The sequence below is a fragment of the Camellia sinensis genome, chromosome 10 (assembly GCF_055761805.1).
Source record: "Camellia sinensis isolate YWXY chromosome 10, ASM5576180v1, whole genome shotgun sequence".
Taxonomy (NCBI): domain Eukaryota; kingdom Viridiplantae; phylum Streptophyta; class Magnoliopsida; order Ericales; family Theaceae; genus Camellia; species Camellia sinensis.
In genome coordinates, this window is record NC_138970.1 from 52,508,831 (window position 1) to 52,527,215 (window position 18,385).

General features: G+C 34.3%; 1 protein-coding gene, 1 long non-coding RNA gene and 1 pseudogene across 3 annotated transcripts; 1 reads left to right on the forward strand and 2 right to left on the reverse strand.

The window, feature by feature from the left end:
• Window positions 1–10,595, reverse strand: part of LOC114289525 (putative receptor protein kinase ZmPK1) — a 46,287-nt pseudogene extending 35,692 nt beyond the window's left edge.
• LOC145801109 (uncharacterized) lies at window positions 388–9,668 on the reverse strand. Of its 2 annotated transcripts, XR_014342012.1 has the most exons (5): window positions 9,634–9,668; window positions 8,093–8,416; window positions 2,042–2,133; window positions 1,481–1,535; window positions 388–819 (listed from the first exon to the last, which is right to left on the reverse strand). It is a non-coding gene; the product is annotated as an uncharacterized LOC145801109 (long non-coding RNA). The 2 variants fall into 2 exon arrangements; XR_014342011.1 differs by having other exon boundaries at window positions 1,481–2,133.
• Window positions 2,339–7,591, forward strand: LOC145789222 (uncharacterized). The gene is made up of 13 exons (XM_082891375.1): window positions 2,339–2,543; window positions 2,650–2,708; window positions 2,810–2,884; window positions 2,955–3,033; window positions 3,984–4,097; window positions 4,194–4,229; window positions 4,373–4,510; window positions 5,769–5,827; window positions 5,989–6,083; window positions 6,554–6,656; window positions 6,780–6,874; window positions 6,967–7,029; window positions 7,363–7,591. Exons 5-8 carry the CDS (start codon window positions 4,023–4,025, stop codon window positions 5,811–5,813), a joined length of 294 nt encoding a protein of 97 aa, XP_082747501.1. The 5' UTR covers window positions 2,339–2,543; window positions 2,650–2,708; window positions 2,810–2,884; window positions 2,955–3,033; window positions 3,984–4,022; the 3' UTR covers window positions 5,814–5,827; window positions 5,989–6,083; window positions 6,554–6,656; window positions 6,780–6,874; window positions 6,967–7,029; window positions 7,363–7,591.
• Window positions 10,596–18,385: the final 7,790 nt, after the last annotated feature.

Sequence of the window (18,385 nt, forward strand, 5' to 3'; positions counted from 1 at the left end):
TAAGCCGTCGCAAATAATAGAAATACAGTCGCAAAAAACCTTTTGTGACGGCCCATGCGACGGCAAATAGGGGTCGCAAATGTGGGGGTGGCAAATACTTTTTGCAACCGCAAAACAATAGTCGCAAACTATTTGCGACCGCTTAACCTACATATGGCGACTGATGTTTTGCCGTCGCAAAAAAGAAAAAAAAATGCCTACAATGTATTAGCGACCATCTTGTTACTGTCGCAAATAATTTTCAATAATATTTTATAAATAGTACAATAATAGCTTCTACCAACGAATATTTTGAAACAAATCTATCAAATAAGATCTGAAAATAATAGCACCAAACCATTTATTTGAGACAAATTTGGCAAAACCATATGTAATTTTAGGCTTTAAAAAATGCTATTCAAACTGCAATTCCTTGTAAAAATACATAATCTAAGAAGCTAGCTACAGAAAGTGTCGATAACCAATTGTCCTTGCCAAAAAATGATACAATTAGCAATACAATGCGCTCTTCCAACTCCTCCTTGTAGCCTTTTTTCTTGTTCTTATTCACAGGAATTTGGACAATAACGACAAAAAACAAAACAAAACAAAAATGATAAGAATAACGAGACACACTAAGATTATTACCTTCAACATGACTGGGGGTATTTAACTTCGTAGAAACTTCTTTGTTTCAACAAGTAGGCTTTGACACATTTACAATAGACTTAGTCTTGATTATTGCTGAATAAGAACCACTTACATCTCGATATAATAGCTATGTTCCACTCAACTTTTAGAAACCCAATCCATTTTCCTTGACCATATTAAGTTTAGAAGCTGCAAGATGGAGGAAAAATGGAGAGAAACTAGTTAGCATCCATCATTAAACATACGATTAAAGTTGGAATATTTTAGAATTCTAATTTCTCCGAGACCTAGCATGCTAGCAATGATTTAACTGCAATCATAAAGCTATAAAGTTTCAAAGTTTTATCACTATGAAAAAAGGCTAACCGGTATTGATTTTATCACTATGAAAGCATGGCTAGCCGGTATTAATTTAATCACTATAGAGTCTGGATTCTAAATTTCAACACAAATATATTTCCTTCTATAGGGATCACAAAAAACTTCCACCTATCCGAACATATATTTAATAAATGAGGTAGATGAAACCACAAGCAAGAAAAACTCTTTCTACTTCACCAAGGGGAAATTGTAACAGTTCATGATTTTCATCTAAAAGCCAGGCACAATGGATCCAAGTCTGATAGAGTGGCAAGATATTAAAAAATTATATTACAAGCAAGGCGCAAGCATGGTTGTTAACAATAAGAATTTTGTAATAAGTGGCAGGTGCACATACCCATATATTTTCACAACTCAAGCCCTCTAAAAATAATAATGCATGGACATGTTTTTAAGTGCATTCACGAGTGAGCCACAACTCACATATAGTTTAACATGAAATAAAAATAAAGGGGATTTGATATCTTACTTTAAATATTCCTTTCCATCATATCCACCAACGGCATAGATTGCACCATTAAGCTCTGCCACAGTAAAAGCAAACCTCTAAAAAGGTGAAAAAACAAAAACAAAAACAAAATAAGCATATCAACAGCCTAGATGTTAAATTACCATTCCAAGCATTACACCTTAGTGCAAAACTGATGCATGGCTAAAATAATACAAGGTGCACACATCTAGAAATAATTAATGCTCATAACGGACCACAGTACAATCTAAACAATTAGCATGAAGAAAGCCATATTGAAGGTTATATTCCTTAAATACCGTATTCTAATGTTTTGGTTCTGCAAACAAATTCCGTATGTTCCCTTACCATCAAATGTATCAATAACTACTATTGTATTACCTGAATATATCATAAGCAACATAAAGACTACATAAAACATTATACCCTTCATTAATTTAGTTTAAAATATTACAAGCTCAAGCATGGATTTAACTTCCAAGATATGCGCCAAGCGAGAAGCCTTACAAGCAAATTCAAGTAACCTGGTATTATGCAGCCCAACATATTTTTAGGAATTACCTTTTGTAGCATTGATCGTGAAGAAATCCAGCGACCAACATCTAAATCAAACATTTCAACATCTGCATAGCAATCTACCCCATTTGCACCACCTATTGCAAAAATTATGTTATTTAGAGTAGCACCTGCTAAGCTACCACTACAAAAAAAATTGCTTACGGTGGCGCTTCCATCAAGACGCTTTTAAAAACGTTGTGACATATCTCAATGACAGGCACGCTTTTCAAAGAGTAATTAATAGGATGCCCTTTGATTGTCTCAATGAGGCAAGTCTGTTTAACTTCACAGAGACTTAACCCATATCTTTTCATTCAAACATTTCCAAGTGGCTCTATCACTCTCTCTCTCTAAAATGGTTCTCTCTCACTAGCCCTGGTTAAGGAGCCGTGGATGCAACAGCAATGAAGACTTCCTCGAGTTTATAGATCTACAGAGAGATTAATGCTTCTAATCTCAACAATTTCTTGTTCAATCTGGATCTCGATTTTGATTTGTGCACTAGGTCTTAGGATTTAATATTTTCCTTCGAGATTTTTCGGTTTCCCTTCGAGATTTTTCGATTTCCCTTAATCTTTACCGATCTAGGTTTTCGTTTTTTATGGATTCAGGTATCCAATCGCTCGTGATTTGGAGTTGCTGAGTTCACTTGAGATACAGAGCTTTCATGGTAGCAATCTTGTATTTATTTACTAGTTTTCATATATGTTCAAATTTATTATTGAAAATTATTGTATTTACATTTGATTAGGGTTTTGATTTTCATTATAGGGCTTGTTATTCATCGAGTTTGATCTAGACTTACTATGAGTGAACTCAAGATTCAGAGATTTTCATCACTACAAAGTAACGATCTGGATTTGTGTTCCATTTAAATAAACTCTTGCTTAGGTTTTGATTTTCATCGGCGATCTAGGTTCTCATCTCTTCCATAAACGATGGCTCGAGCTTGGTTTGGATGATTTGGATCTGATCTAGGGTTATGTTTCTCTCAGGTATGGTTGTTTTATATTTTTCAGTTCTCAGGTATTCGGCTTCAATAGTTTTTTTTTGGATAAATTCGGCTTCAATAGTTTTGATCTACAGTTGTATTTGATTTAAATAGATTTTCTTGTTTGTTCCACAAATAGGCAGCTAAGAAATTTTCAATGTTTTTCTCTTTCTTTTTCTCTGTTCTTCTCTTTATTCAATGGTCTCACTACATATGTGTGTTTATATAGTTTGGATTTTGGGTTGAATTCCTATTAAATTTCAGATAATATCTATGGGTTAAATTTATCTTCAATTTGGATTGATTATATAGAATCATGTTTCCTAGAAAGCATAGTTCATGATATGAAAAAAAGAAAAAAAATTAATTCAATCTTAAGTGGGAGTTCTTGGTAATTTTTTTAGTGGCAAGAAACAAAGAAAGAGCTCAGATTCAGTTGATAATGAAATCATGTTAATGAAAAATAAAATTGTAGGTACTTTTCATTTTACCCACAAAGGTTTTTTTGGTTTTGGTTTTTGTTTTTGTGATTATGAATAAAGGGTCCAGGTTAAGACAGTTCACCTAAGGCCCCCAAGAACTTAGAGCCAGCCTTGGATACTAACAAATATACCAACAAACATCTATACTAATCAAAACACAAAGCTTACACGTGAATTCCACTTGGCATGTCTCAACTTGACGTTGTGTCGAATTGAAATGTTTGTTGGTTCCTAATTAAAATCTGACAGTTAAAAATAAAGTAAAATTGGGAACTTTGATTTCTTCTTTGCCCCCACTATTTGCTCCGCTTTCTACACTTCACAAGTAAGTACTTTCAATTCACCAAAATTTTAGAAATTAACGTTTCGATTTGTCTGACTTTGTGCAACACAAAACAAATATGACTTTCGTAAATGTCTTGAGTGCACAAATGTGTAATTGGTTTTGATGGGTGTTTTGTTTTGATTCTAGTTGGGAAAAGTGCGCTATTGGGTCTAAACATTGCTAAAAATGGCAGAAGATTACCATGCCGAGCGTCCCTTGTTTGGTGGCGCAATAGCCAGCACATTCCCTTTTCGATTTCAGGTTAGTTCTTATATCTATGTATACATATTTAAGGGTTCATTAATATTTGAACACTAGACAAGGCCATTGACTGATGAACTTTTGCTGGACTTGCAGGATGTGTGCAACATTCGACAAGTCCCTGATCATCAGGTTATTGATGCATTTTTCTTTTAATAGTTCTCCAATTTGTTTCCTTCATATGATGTTGTGTCTGTTTCAGTTTCATTATCACTCTTTTTGGATCTCAATTGTTGACTGACTTCGTGTTGTAATAATTCATTGCTTGTTTGAAGGAGGTTTTTGCGGACCCTGCGCGTGATGAGAGTTTGATATTTGAACTTTTAGATCTGAAACTTGAAGTTGCCGACAATAGAAGTGCCACCTGGTTTCTTCAAGACCTTGCCAGAGAGCAAGATGCTGAGGGAGTCATGGTAACTTGAGTAATGGTGGACAAATATATCCTTGGTATTGGCATATTGTATGGGCTATTGGAAAAACAGTTAGAAATATTATTTGTAACTTTAACACTTGGTCATGCATAATAGAGCCTAGTGGCTAATTTATTTTTTCCCTTTCTGTTTGTTGGCATTTGGAGGTGTGGTGGTAGAGTGACCATTTAAAGATTTTGTACAAAGAGTGAGTGGTATGAGATAGGAGACATATAGAGTAGGAGGGAGGAAGATGAAGTGGGGAGACTGTCATGTTACATAAATAGAAACAGAATGGTAAAATTGCCCTTTCTCACTTTTCTGAGTCTAGAGAAATTCTATGAATCTCTGTGTTTTATTTTTAGATGCCGAACCATTTATTGGTTTGTCAATTTCATCTTGTACCCTATGATGTTTACCAATCCATGGCTGTAAGTTTGGTACTGGCAAATTTGGCTAATTTATATGATGACACAATTGCTTGCACTGTTATTCATATAAGCTTTGTTTATGTTGCTGAAGAAATTATTTATAATTGGTATTTCTGATATGTTCTAGAGTTTCTTGGCCTCTTGGACCTCTTCCTAGCTTTATGTTGTGATTCTTTTGGTTGGATTTTGAGAGAGAGTGGGTCAAGTGATATCCTTGAAATGTTTCGGGATGACTTTTATATTGGTAAGTCATGATTGCATTCATTCTCTCGTTTATATATGAATAAAAACGAGCGATAGCTTAGTGCTCATTTGTCACAAGGATACGCAGACATGACATAAACACAACACTTTACGGGATATGGACACATCAATTTTGAACAGGTGGGCATGGGGAAAACACCTCAATATGTAGAATTTAAGTTCTATTTGTATACATATTTCTATTTCGCAAGAGACCAATATATAATTGATTGATTTGTTCTAGTTTCCATATTAACAATTGCATTACTTGGAAGGCAAATCCTAAAAAGCTCTTTTCATCGGAAAGAGTTCCATATACATGTTTTTAACATATACTACTACTCAATTCTTTATTAGTTATAGGATTTTTTTTCCCTTTTTAAAAATTATATTGGAAAGTGTCCAGTGCTTGCTTGACTTGTGCAAGCACTGGACATGTCTTCTGCAACATAGCATTATTGTGCTTCACAGATGATTTTCTTCTGAACAAAAATAGGGAAATTTTCTATTCTACTAATAAGGACAATAGCTTCATGTTAATTCTCCTAGATAACTGTTGAAAATAAATATTGATTGTGTTGTTGCAGAAACTGGCAGAGAAATGGCTGGAGAAGAAGAATTTTCGGAAGTGAAAGTAGATTTTCAGGTTATATGGCTTATAACACCATTTATGGCTTTTGGTGTTACTCACTAAAATTTTGCTACTGAAATTCGTTCTCCCCTTGTCCATATTTGTCTTGTTTATTTACTGCATTTGTTTGTTCATTTATGTTTGATGTCTGTGTAACTTTCTATAACATAATATAGGAGACATTTTTATGCCACACAAGTCCAATCAGTCGGTGCCGCTTTTCTGCATCAGGAAACAATATTGCCAGTGCTTCTGTGGATGGTACTGTCAGGTATTTATGATGAAAGCTGTTAACATGCTGAGATTACCTATACCAGCAGAGTAATGTGGGAGGCTGATAAACTAGTTGTATTTTCTAAAGAAAGAAATAGTGCCCTTACTATTAACTTGTTCCTTCAATCTGCTCATATTTATTGACCTGGACACCATACATTTTAGGTGTTAGCCTCCAAGTGTTCTGCACTTGGCTGGGTAGTTAAACGAATTTTCATAATATCACTCTTTGATCAGAATTTCAGAAGCTTTTCTGGGTCATTTGTTTGTTTATTTTTTATTTTTATTGCATTGACAATTGAAATTAATGTGGCTGGAACAGATGTGTACTAAAATGTAGTTCATTTTGATTCCATCAAACCTTAGAGGTGGTGCATTTATTGGACGCATACTAGATGAGGCCTCGTATAAGGTTTAGTTCATGTTGTGGCCACAATTGCCTTACGTGTTCTGTTTGTTATGATAAAGGATATGGACATATGACCCATCAACTCCAGCATCAAGAAATGCGACCATCTACTGTGGAGCAGAGATCATGTCACTTGAGTGGGATTGTAAATCAGACCGTTTGGTATGTAATTCAACATCATATGAACATGTTTATTCATTTTCATGTTAGGGAATGATGTTTGATTGTCTAAAACCAGAAATTCATGGTTGTAATTTAAACTTATTTTTTTTGGGTGGCCAAAAGCTTCTCATAGGCACTGTTGATTGAGGCATTAAAGCATGGAATGTTGATGCAAAGAGAGTTGTTTGCGTTCTCAGCACAACTGAAGCATTTCCAAGGTTATGATTGGATAATTTGGACCTGCTCAAAAAAAAGTTTAGTGATTAACTTTCTGCTTTCTGCTTATCTTCATGCATTTGGTGTACTGCAGTGTCTTGGATCTAAAATGCAGCCCTGTGGAACCAATTTTTGTTTCTGCAGCAGCATCCAGAGGGTACATTCTTCGTAGACTCAATATTATATATCGAATTCTGTGAGTGGGAATTCTTTTCATGGTTCTTAGTGTACATAAAAAGTATCATTTGTCTGCATGCATGGAGACTAAAGCTGAAGAGGATCTGGATTGAATTCTTAACAGTACACTTTTAGTCCCATTTTGCAACTTCAAAGTACACATATAAATAAAAAAAAAAATTCATTGTACATGCACTTGCAAATTTCATAATTTCTTATCTTTCTAGCCTTCTTGACATGGTATGCAAGAGTATGTATATTTTTCAACCATTCAAGTTTATTGAAGTTGTGTTAATGGAATTGGATGATTCAGGTATATAATCGTCATTTTGGTGAAGATGATTGATGACTTGATGAAGCTGAAGAGAACTGTGGATGAAGTTATTTTCAGAGAATTTGGAGAGCGCACTGAATATTATTATTTTTATGATTTTGTATTGTCATATTGTATTTAAAGGGGTTGTATTTATTTATTTATTTATTTTATGGAAAATTGAAAAATGAATGCTCATTCACATTATGGTATATATTTTGAGAATGGTGATGGATTATATAGGTTTGGTTTGAACAAAAGTTAAAAGATCATTAATTATGATTTTTCATTTTTTTTTCAAAATATGAAAGAAATGGTGGCATTTTTCTTTAAAACGTCGCGAAATGTCGTCATTATGACGTCAGAGATAACTCCTTTAACGTGCATAGTTAACGGCTGTAAATAATTAGCGGCGTTTTAGAAAACGTCTTCTAAAGTCTTTAGCGGCGTTTTTCAAACGTCACAAGATACAACGATGGCCGCATCATCGACGAATTATTATAAACGTCGTTTTATCTTTTTGCGGCGTTTTTCTAACCTATAACGGCGTTTTATAAACGCCGCTAATTCTCGATTTTCTTGCAGTGTACCCTTTTCACCATTCAAAGAAGGTCGCAGATTCCACTAGCTATTGGCCGGATCATATGATTAAACTTCATGGAAATAAATTTCCAAAGTTAGTGCCATAAATATTTAAGTGAATCAGAGAGAAAAAAGTGCAAGCTAATACCTGTGTTGACCCACAAACTACCGTTTCCACCACCAATACGTAAACCTCACCATTCAACCATGCAATAGAGACATAAGCATGGCCATGGTTTATTGGCTTTAGAGATTTTATCACATCCGTCGTAGGAGAGTAGAAATCCAATGCCGATAACCATGATACACCATTGTATCCTCCGACAAGATATATCAACTCATCAAGATCCGATTCAGGATCATTAACTAACTCCATCGCCATTTCATCAGCGCATACTACGGAAGGATGTGATGTGCATTCCAACATCATACATTGTTGTTTTAGTTCTTGAATTTCTATTTCTGCCTCAACCTGAAATGCTAGTACAAAGGTATATACGTAAGCACGTCCACTTTAGGCAGAGGGCAGAGGCAAAGCTTATTGCCCTTTAAAGAGGGAAAGCCTAAGTTGACACCTATGGCATTAGTGTCAGAATTTTGAGCTAATTTGAGATACAATGATAAATAAAAGAACAAGGAAGTTACAGATGATGATCAGTAATATACTTACCAAATTAGGTCCAACAGACATCACTGTAAGGGTCACTTCTATTTTGGATCAGTGGATTTCTTTGTTATCAGAGTAAGCTACTTCAGTAAACAATCCTATCGAAGCTTATCTATCTGTTTTCGACTTTTATGTATCTTACTAGCCTAGTATAGTTGTCCAATCATCTTTGTAATATTTTCTTACACCACTTATCTTGATTTCATTCCACATGTATGTGAAGGTTAAAATTGCTCTGATTCTAACACATCCTTCAAACTCTAGCTTTTGCCCTACTTGAATCTGAAATTTTCACCAACAATTCTTGTGCATTCTTTTTTATGTCGCTAACTACTGAAAGAGGCCAAGGAGAAGGAAAAAACTGATCAGGTTTTTGGTGCAAGGTGCAATTGCTAATGATAATACGTGAAAAACATTTACTAGAGAGAATTGCAAACTTAAAAATCTATGAAATAAAAAGACATACTAGCTTCTGCTCCAAAAACTAATTTCCAAAAACTACATCAAACAAATATAATATAATTTCCAAAAGCTACATCAAACAAAGTGAAATGATCAACGTAACATAGATAATCAACAAAGCTTGAACCTAGATATTCAGATTATACAGAACTTAGAATTAGAAATCGAAACTCGAGAGATTCATGTATCTAATTGAGATAATCAAATCATCAACCACAACAAGCAACGTAAATTATAGTTCAAATTCGAATCAAATTGTTTACTTAAACTGAAGCTTGAGTCCCAGCTAACGCGATGGCAGTCGCAATAACGCTTATCGTGTCTAGAGCATTGTTGTTCGTGCTTCTCATCTCTCTATTTTTTCTTTTTGCTCGATCAAACAATTAACCTAATTTCACTCAACAATATTATGTTTCATTGTTGATCAAATCTCACAGAGACTGTAACTTTCTCGAGAAAATTCAACTCAGAAAATCGAATTTCGAGTTGGAAAATGAAATTGAAGATCATAGAAACAGAGCGTGATGAAGAAAGTGAGAGACCGAGAGACAGATTCATACACTGGAGCTGCGACTATGGCGAGCGAGAGAGAGAGTTTGTGAATGTCGTGAGAGTGAAAGGGGCTAGGGCATTGGTATATAAAATAAATAAAAGAAACAAGAAACAGGAATAATAGTTTTGAATTAAATATATTTCTATTCATTTATTTTTTTACGTCCGTCTGTTTTGCGGTTGCAAATATTGTTTTTTTGCGACCGTTAAATAGTCAGTCGCAAAAAATTAAACGTAAAAAGTCAATCTAATAGTGATTGCACGGTATTCTGCCAAAATAGAACAGAGTCTCTCGCAAGGTGCTAGGCCAATAAATACTCGAAATCATAGGACCGTCATAGATAAGGTTCAGTACATTATTATCATCAAATTTAAATTTATAGTACCCGGACAAGTACGTACCTCGTCCCCTCATAGACACCAACGTCGTGTTCCTGACAAGCAATTGTGTCGGGAGAAGGGTGTCCTGTAGGATAATCAAAACTTTGCCAGATCACATTCTCACTGTTTGTCACTAGTACTAAATTCCCGGTGTCAAGAAGCCGGACTTCCACTTGTCCTTGCGAGAACGTGTCGGTGGCCCACATGGCCGAGCCACCGGCGTCAGTTAATACCAGGTTGCCGCTTTTCCGGAGGGTTAACTGGGACTGTTTTCCGTTAACGGGGCGGTCTCGGTTGGCCATCCAGACAACGGTTTTGTTGAGGGAATTGGTGAACCAGATTGAGAAACAGAAGGCGTTTGTGCCCACTTTGTAGAACCCAGAAGGGGAATGCTCTGTTTGGGGAAATTAAGAAGTCTGTTTCTTTTTCTACTGATAAGGAGGTTTGGGGGGTTAAGGTTGGGAATCCTTGTACTATGGTTTGTGTGGAAGACACTGAGAGTGCAGAGAACAGAGTAAGGAAGAGGGTGAGCAGAAGAAGTTCCATGGAAGAGTTGGAGAGAGGCTTTACAGTTTGGGAAAATGAATCTGAATCTAGTAACTGAATGTGACAGTGGTTGTTGGTGTAATAAGAATTTAATATGATACAATGAAATTTAAATAGGGTTAAACTATGTTAAAGACTCATTGGTGGTACTGTTTTTTTTTTAAGATGGGACATTGGTTGTACTTATAGTTCATAATTTCATCATAAAAAATTGACTAATGATGTTGGATTGCAATTTTGTGATTCAGAATTGAAATTACATGACAATATTATATATTTTGTGGTAGTAATACATATTTTTTCATCAAAATATTTTTGAGTTACAAAATGTGCAAAACTATCACAAATCACAAATTATCGCAACTTTATACGTAATATTTATTACAAAAATACTAGGATAAATTACACTTGCGTCATTTGAGATTTTGAAAAAATACAATTAGTCTCATACTTTTGACATAATTATATTATATTCGCTTTTTGTATGGTTAAAATGAGCGAGAATAATTTTAGTTAAAAAGTAATGCTAACATTATTTTTTTCAATCATACTACTAAATAATTACTAATAAAAAAGAGTTTTAAGTATTATGTGAATTAAAATAATAAGAAAGGTCAATATAATTGTATTAAAAGTATAACCTCAAAAAAAAGTAAATGTAATTTATCCAAAATACTAACATAGAAAGAAAAAAAAAACGTAATAAAATATGAAGAGGGGAGCCACAATGGTCCCCCTGGACTGCCCAAATCCCACGAGTGAATTAAGCCCTCGTTTGGTAAACATATTGGGACTAAATAAGCATATAAGGACAAAAAAAGTCACAAAATCACAAAATGACAAAACACTTAACTTTTGATACAAAATTACCAAATTGGCCCATATACAAACAAAAAGTCAAAAAAAACATCAATTTCAAGTGGAGGGCAATTTTGTCATTCTAATGCAAAAAAGTCAAAAAAACCAAACGAACAAAAAAGTCCCAGACTAAAAAATTCAAAAAAACCAAAAAGCCAAATTTGCCAAACAACACCTAAAAGTTGGATCTTCGTTGGATCCCACCTTAATGCCCAAATCCCACGAGTGAATTAAAAGTTGGATCTACATTGGATCCCACCTTGATTGCCCTATCTATCCTCTTGAGGAGGAGTTTGGTTTCAAACCCCGATTTGATCAGGCGGAATATGTCATTCTAATTTGTCTTGGATGATTCACATCTCAAGGTCAAGATGAAAGTTTCATGCATGATTTTGAATGGGAGAAAAAAGTAAGGAATCATCTTTTTTACTCTAACTCTCCCACTCCAATCTATATTATTAGGTTTTTGTAATGGATAATTTCATTTGACAAAACTTCTTTTAGTTATAATTTTATTTGCTCTTTTGTTTCAGTAAGGATGTGAGTGTTTAGATGAGAATCCAACCTAAATTATGCCTATACAGAGAAGTTTGTGATCTTGATCTTTTCATGTTTGCAACTTCGCTAACTATGTACGGGGATCTGAAAGAATCCGTTTTGCGCTCGAGCGGTGCAGTCTTGGCTAGAGTGATGGGCACGTGTTTTAGTGAGTTCACTCAAGCGATGAAGTGGTCGTTCGAGTAGTCTTTGCGATTTAGTTTACTATAAAGTGCGCCGTTTGTTGTTTTTAAGGTTTAAGTAGTCCAAATTCTGGGAGAGCAAAGCTACCAATATTTTCTATATTGGAAGGTATTTTTATGAGTGTTTCCTTGATGATTTGAGAGTAATCAATGGATCTATGAATTTCATATTAACATCATTAAGGGGTTTGTTTGTTTTCTTTTATTCACAAAAGAGAGAAGCGTTCTTCAGTGGATTTCAAAAAACTTGGGCCTGAAGTTTTAGTAGATTCCGGAGTGGCTCATCGTCATGAATTCGACATCAGCGTTATAGGTTCAACGTTAGGTAAGACTATTCTGAGGTAAAGACGGTAATAGAAGAGGCACATTTGAGTCAGTTCAATTCGGCGCGTGGATTCGTTAAGTAATTAAGGTTACACGTGTATAATTTCTTTATATCTTCTTAGCGGATTGTTTTTTATTTTAGCCCATGATTTTTTCATCATAATTAGAGACGTTTCAATGGTGATTTTTTTATTTATTTATTTATGTTATATCGTTATGTCAATTTATCTTTAATTATTTAATTGAAATTACTATTCATTATTTAAAATTAAAACATAATTATAAATTAATATCTCGATAATTTTAAATTTTTTACATATGATACCCACTCCAAAAATTTTCCCTTGGAAAACTAACCACATGGAGAGAGGAACTATATTATATGTTATGTTGAATCAATTGACACTTCATTTCATCGCAGACAATTTTAAATCATCCACTACAAGATCTTACCAATAAGCTTTAAGAAACTCAGTTAAACACGGAGCAAGCTTTGCACCTTGTAAAAATCCAATATGAGAGACCTCCACAAATTACGCTCGTCAATACATAGAACTTTCACATATATTAGAAGTATTAAGAGTACATAGACCAAACCACCGTGAATATATTATATTAGAAATATTAAGAATATATAGACCAAACCACTCTTTTGTAACGAGTCACCGTGCGAGTTAAAAGTGTCCAGTCATGAGGGGGCGGCTGTATTAATATTCTATTTCATTCATAATGAAATAGGAAAAAAGCGTTTTTGACCATCCATCTCCATAATTCATGTATCAATAATATTTTATCTCATCACTTCATATCATAATAGAGAGTAATCCATATTTAGGCTTCGATTAATAGGACTCAGTTTCTATGTTTACTGCACAGTGCATTTTGTTCATCAAATATTGGATTATTAGTTCATCCGGATTAATATTTCATTGTTTAGTTCAATTTTTTTCGCTCTGGATTAATAGTCCCTCCTGAATATTAGTCCCTCATATGAGGGATTATTGTATCCTAGGGAGAGAGGTGGGATTATTTTCATAGGATTGGTATCCCATAGGACTAATGTGTGAAATGTCCATTTTACCCTCATGCTATTACTTAATAAACAATTGGAAAAGGGTAAAATAGTCTTTTGAACACTTATAAATTATTTTTTTAGTGTTATTAATTTAAAATTATATATTAAATAAAAAATATAAATTATAAATTTAATTTAATTAAAAATAATAAATTAAAAATTATGGCCTTAAAATTTTTTTAGTGTTGTTAAAAAATTAAATTTATATATTACATAAAATTATTTTCTTAGTGTTGTTAATTTAAAATTATATATTAAATAAAAAATATAAATTATAAATTTAATTAAAAAATTTTAGTGTTGTTAAATTATAAATTATAGATTATAAATTTAAAATTATATATTAAATATAAATTATAAATTACAAGGGCAAAATAGTCTTTTGACATTTATCCAGTCCGTCCAATCAAACATTGGATTCACTAAAAATAGTCCAATCTAGATATCTAATCCCCTGACTAAACAAACATAAGATACAAATCTAGTCCAACCAAATAGTCTAGGGACAATGTATCTCAGGACTAACAGTCCGATGAATTACAATCTTCCCTTATCCAGTCCGTCCAAACAAACACACCCTGAGTGGTTAATTAAAACATTCATCTTGTAAGATCCGTCAACTAAATTATTCATACTTAAAAATCAAATTAATCGGATATCAATAGTCACAGAATCGAATCACCTTTTTCTCTAACAAGTCTTATAAGATGAACGGTTTAAATTATGAAGGTAGATCTAGAGTAAGCTCAGAGTGGGCAAAATGCATGGTAAGTAGACTATTGTTTCCTTAATAGAAAATTATTAAGTAATTCTGAAATATCACATAACATTATGAACGTAATGTTTTGATGAATGAAAAATTACAAAATATGTTCAGTGGGTTATTCTTTACTTCTTAACTATTTAATAAAAATAGATCAATATTGTCCCACCTTAACTATGTTACTAATTAAGAACGCAATATTATGTCATACTTTAGAATTATTAAATAATTATCCCAATTGACATGGCACTCAAAAGATATATTTTGGAGGAGCATAGAGAGGCGATGACACCCCCCAAAAATTTTAAGAAATTCTCTTCAAAGTTGTAAGATTTCACATCTCCAAAAGCACAAAGGTTCCTATCCCAAATTAACTATATGACAATTTTAAAAATAGTTTTCGGATGGAGTTTTAATGAATATTAGTTCCTTTACCCCCAAATTAATTATATTTCAATTTTAAAAATAATTTTCTAGTCAAGTGTTATTAAATATTAGTTCCTTTGTATTTGTTATTTGTGTTAATTTGTTTCATATATATATTGATTTGAGTTGTTTCTGTTATTGTCCTTATTTATTCATATTTTTTGTTCATTTATATTTAGTCTACATATTATACTTTAATTTACTTATTCTTTTACCTTAATCCTGGTTTGTTCATTCTCTACCAATAAAAATGTTGTTTATATTTGACATGACATTTTAAAAAACGCGTTCATAAAAGTTAATGCTGGCTATTGAAATGTATAATCCTATTATTCATATATTAATTCGTCTTGTATTAATTCAACCAGGCATATCTGTTTGAATATGGGATTCTGGAGGTTTTGATGACGAACATATTATTATATATGTTTTCTATATTACAAAAAATAAAAAGGGTCGAACACAACATTTCGTAACAATTATAAATTTTGTAAGTCAATATAAAAGGAAATGCAATCAACAACATGTCATATTTTTATACTTAACTATGTTGATAAAGTTGCCGTTAGACAAGAACTTTTTTAGTTAGCTTTTTGAAATTAAAATTTTTTTAATTTAGGATTAAAAAGGTCGTTTAGCAAAAACTTTTTAGTTTCTTTTTTACTTTTGTAAGAGAAAATATAAAATGATTATAGTTTAAATGTGACATTTTATCTTATTAATTTATTTTGTCTTTTATACTTTTTTTTAATCCAACTGAAATAACCAAACAAAGCCATAGAATATCTAATTAATAGTATTATAGGACTCTAGCCATAAATTATACAAACTTCATTTATAAGGATTTTTTCTCTGGTCCAAAAGACAACACCTTGTCACTATGCCTAATGCCTTATGCCTCATGCCTTATTCATATTACTAAATTAATTTATGGGGTTTTTTTCCTTAATATATATATTTTTTTGGTGCTAGTAAAAATTAATATTATGCTTTAAAAAAATTTACTACTTTTTCTTAATTACATGTACTTTTACCCAAAGTCTAGGTTCTAGATCCGTCCTTGATGGTACTGTAGACACTCTATTTTTTACCGACCTTAAAACTCAGATGTCATCGATTGAGCGCTCGGTGATGGTGCATGTTGTGCTTGTTTCGAGTCTCCGGAGATTTGGCTGAGAGCCTTGTCTCCGGGCCTCTGAACTTTTTTGTGCTTCGGCTCGGTTTGTAGACCGAATCTTGTTTTCTCTTCTCGGAGGAAGGGAGAGGTCTCGTAGATCATCTCTTTGTGGTCGTAGACCACTTTTTGCGGTCGTAGACCACTTTTTCCGTTTGGAGGCTAATTTTCGATTTTTGGAGCCTTTGGCCGCGTGCCTTGTCTTGGGACCGCTTAACGTTCTCCGTTTGGCATGGTTCTTGAACCACACCTTGTTACCTCTGCCTAGAGGAAACTGTGATCCGAGAGACCACTTTCGTGGTTGCATACCACTTTTGGTGCTCGACAGCTAGTTTTCGAGGCTTTCGGCCGCGTGCTTTGCTTCCCAATCTCTCGTCTTCCATCCGTTTTGGTTTATTTTTGGTACAAACCTTGTTTTCCTTGTTTGGAAGGTGGTACAAGGGTGGGAGACCACTTTTCCTTCTGCCAGCCAGTTTTCTGGTTGGATAATTGGCTTGCTTGGTCTTTAGGCCACATTTTCTGGTCGGCCACCACACCACTAGTTTTCTTTCATGCCTTGGGCCCTCCCCCACCATGGCTGACCAGTTGTTACTCTCAGCGACCACTTGAAGTGGTCGGCCGACCACTTTAAGTAGCAGGCCGACCATTTCAAGTGGTCAGCTACTTTTTGACACCTTTTTGGAGATATTTTCCTCCAGCTAGCTGGAGGACATTTGGGCCATCCTTCATACACGTGTATGGAGGGATTACCTTAGTGCTTAGCTTCTCCTAGAAGCTTTGCCTTTCCTCTTCTGTAAGAGGGAAGCTCCCCCTCCCTCCTCTAGATTCAGAAAATTGCCCTTAGAGAGATACATATATCTTTGTATCTATCTTGCTTGGTTCTTCATTTTTGTGCTTCAAAAGTGTAGATTTGTCTTAGTTTAACACACAAACACACACTCAAACACCATCCTTGGGTAGCTGAGGTGCTAAGGAGTTGTTTTTGGTGTTCTTGGACTGATTTAAGCTCAAAGAACTTGCTGGAGTTGCAGTAGTAAAGAAGGTCTTCAAGGGTGAGTCTTTGACCTTTAAAACCCCCATTCTTGCTTAAGCTTTTGAGCCTATTTTCATGCTATTTTGAGCTTAACTTATAACTGAAAAAAGTTCCATTTTTAAGTGCTTAAAATAGTTGTTTTAGGTCACTTTTTCGTTTGGGGTGATTTACCCCCTCTTAGGCCTTGTTAAGCCTTGTTTTGAGCCACCCCTTTAGGCACTTGTTGAACCCTTTGCATGACCTTTCTACCACTAAAATCTAGAGGATTTTCAGTGGTAGAAAGGTGGTTTTGGTGTCCTAAATAAGAGAGGGTCATCCCCTCTCCTTGCATTGTGTTTACTTGCTTCATATGCCTCATGTTTAAGCACCTTTGATAAGCTTGTGTTGGCTTGTTCTTAGCATTTATTTGTGGTTATTTTTCTAAGGCATACCACTGTTTTTGCTTGGTTTGGTCACCCCATGCATGGTTAATACACTTGTAGTGTAAATCACACAAACTAGCTTTGTATGCTTCATGAAGTAGCATGTCATTCTAGCTTGTTTTCTTTCCATTTCAGCATGTTTTTGGTAATGTTTTGCCATGTCATGACTATGTTTTGGTTTGGTTTGGTTAGCCCTTGCATGCTCCATGCACTTGTAATGCAATTCTATGAAATAGCCTAACATGCATCATGTTATAACATGTCATTCTAGCATGCTTTTGGCTTAACTTCATGAAGCTTTTGTCCATGTTTTGACATGCTAAAGGTCTGATTTTAGTTGTTTTGGCCATGCATGACTTGTTTTGTATAGCGTTGGTTCAATCTAGCTTGTTAGCTTTGTGCATCAAGTCCACTAGCATGCTTTACTTGGACTATTTCAATGATTTGGCATCATTTATTATGTGATTTCAGTCCATGTGTCATGGCCATGCACTTGCATTTGTCACTCATTCAATGCGTTGGAGGGTTGGCCCCTTTATGCCTTAACATGAACCATTGCGTATGCCTTCATGCCATAGCCTGCGAGCCATTATTTCAATGCTTATTTGGGGTTATTATGCCATGATATAACTCTGATTTTTATTGGTTAAGTCATTCTGTGCTTGGTCCTAATAGGTGTAGTGTAATCCACCTTGTTTGCCTTGCATGTATTGTGTCTCATGCTCACCATGCTAGCTTGTTTTGGCATCCTTCCATACATGTTTTAGACTCATTTTGACATGTTTTAGGACTCTTTTGGGTTGCCTTGGTCACATGCTTCATGTTTTGTATACTTGTAGTACAAATACTCTTGCTTGCCTCAAGCTTTGAGCACCATTGCATGCTTCATTTGTGTTGTGTACATGATTTGGCATCATTTAACATGACATTTCAGAGCATTTAGCATTGTCATGTTCCTACCTCAATCATGCTTTAAGTGCCTTTGAGTGTTATGCATTGTTGCCTAGTTTATGCCTTA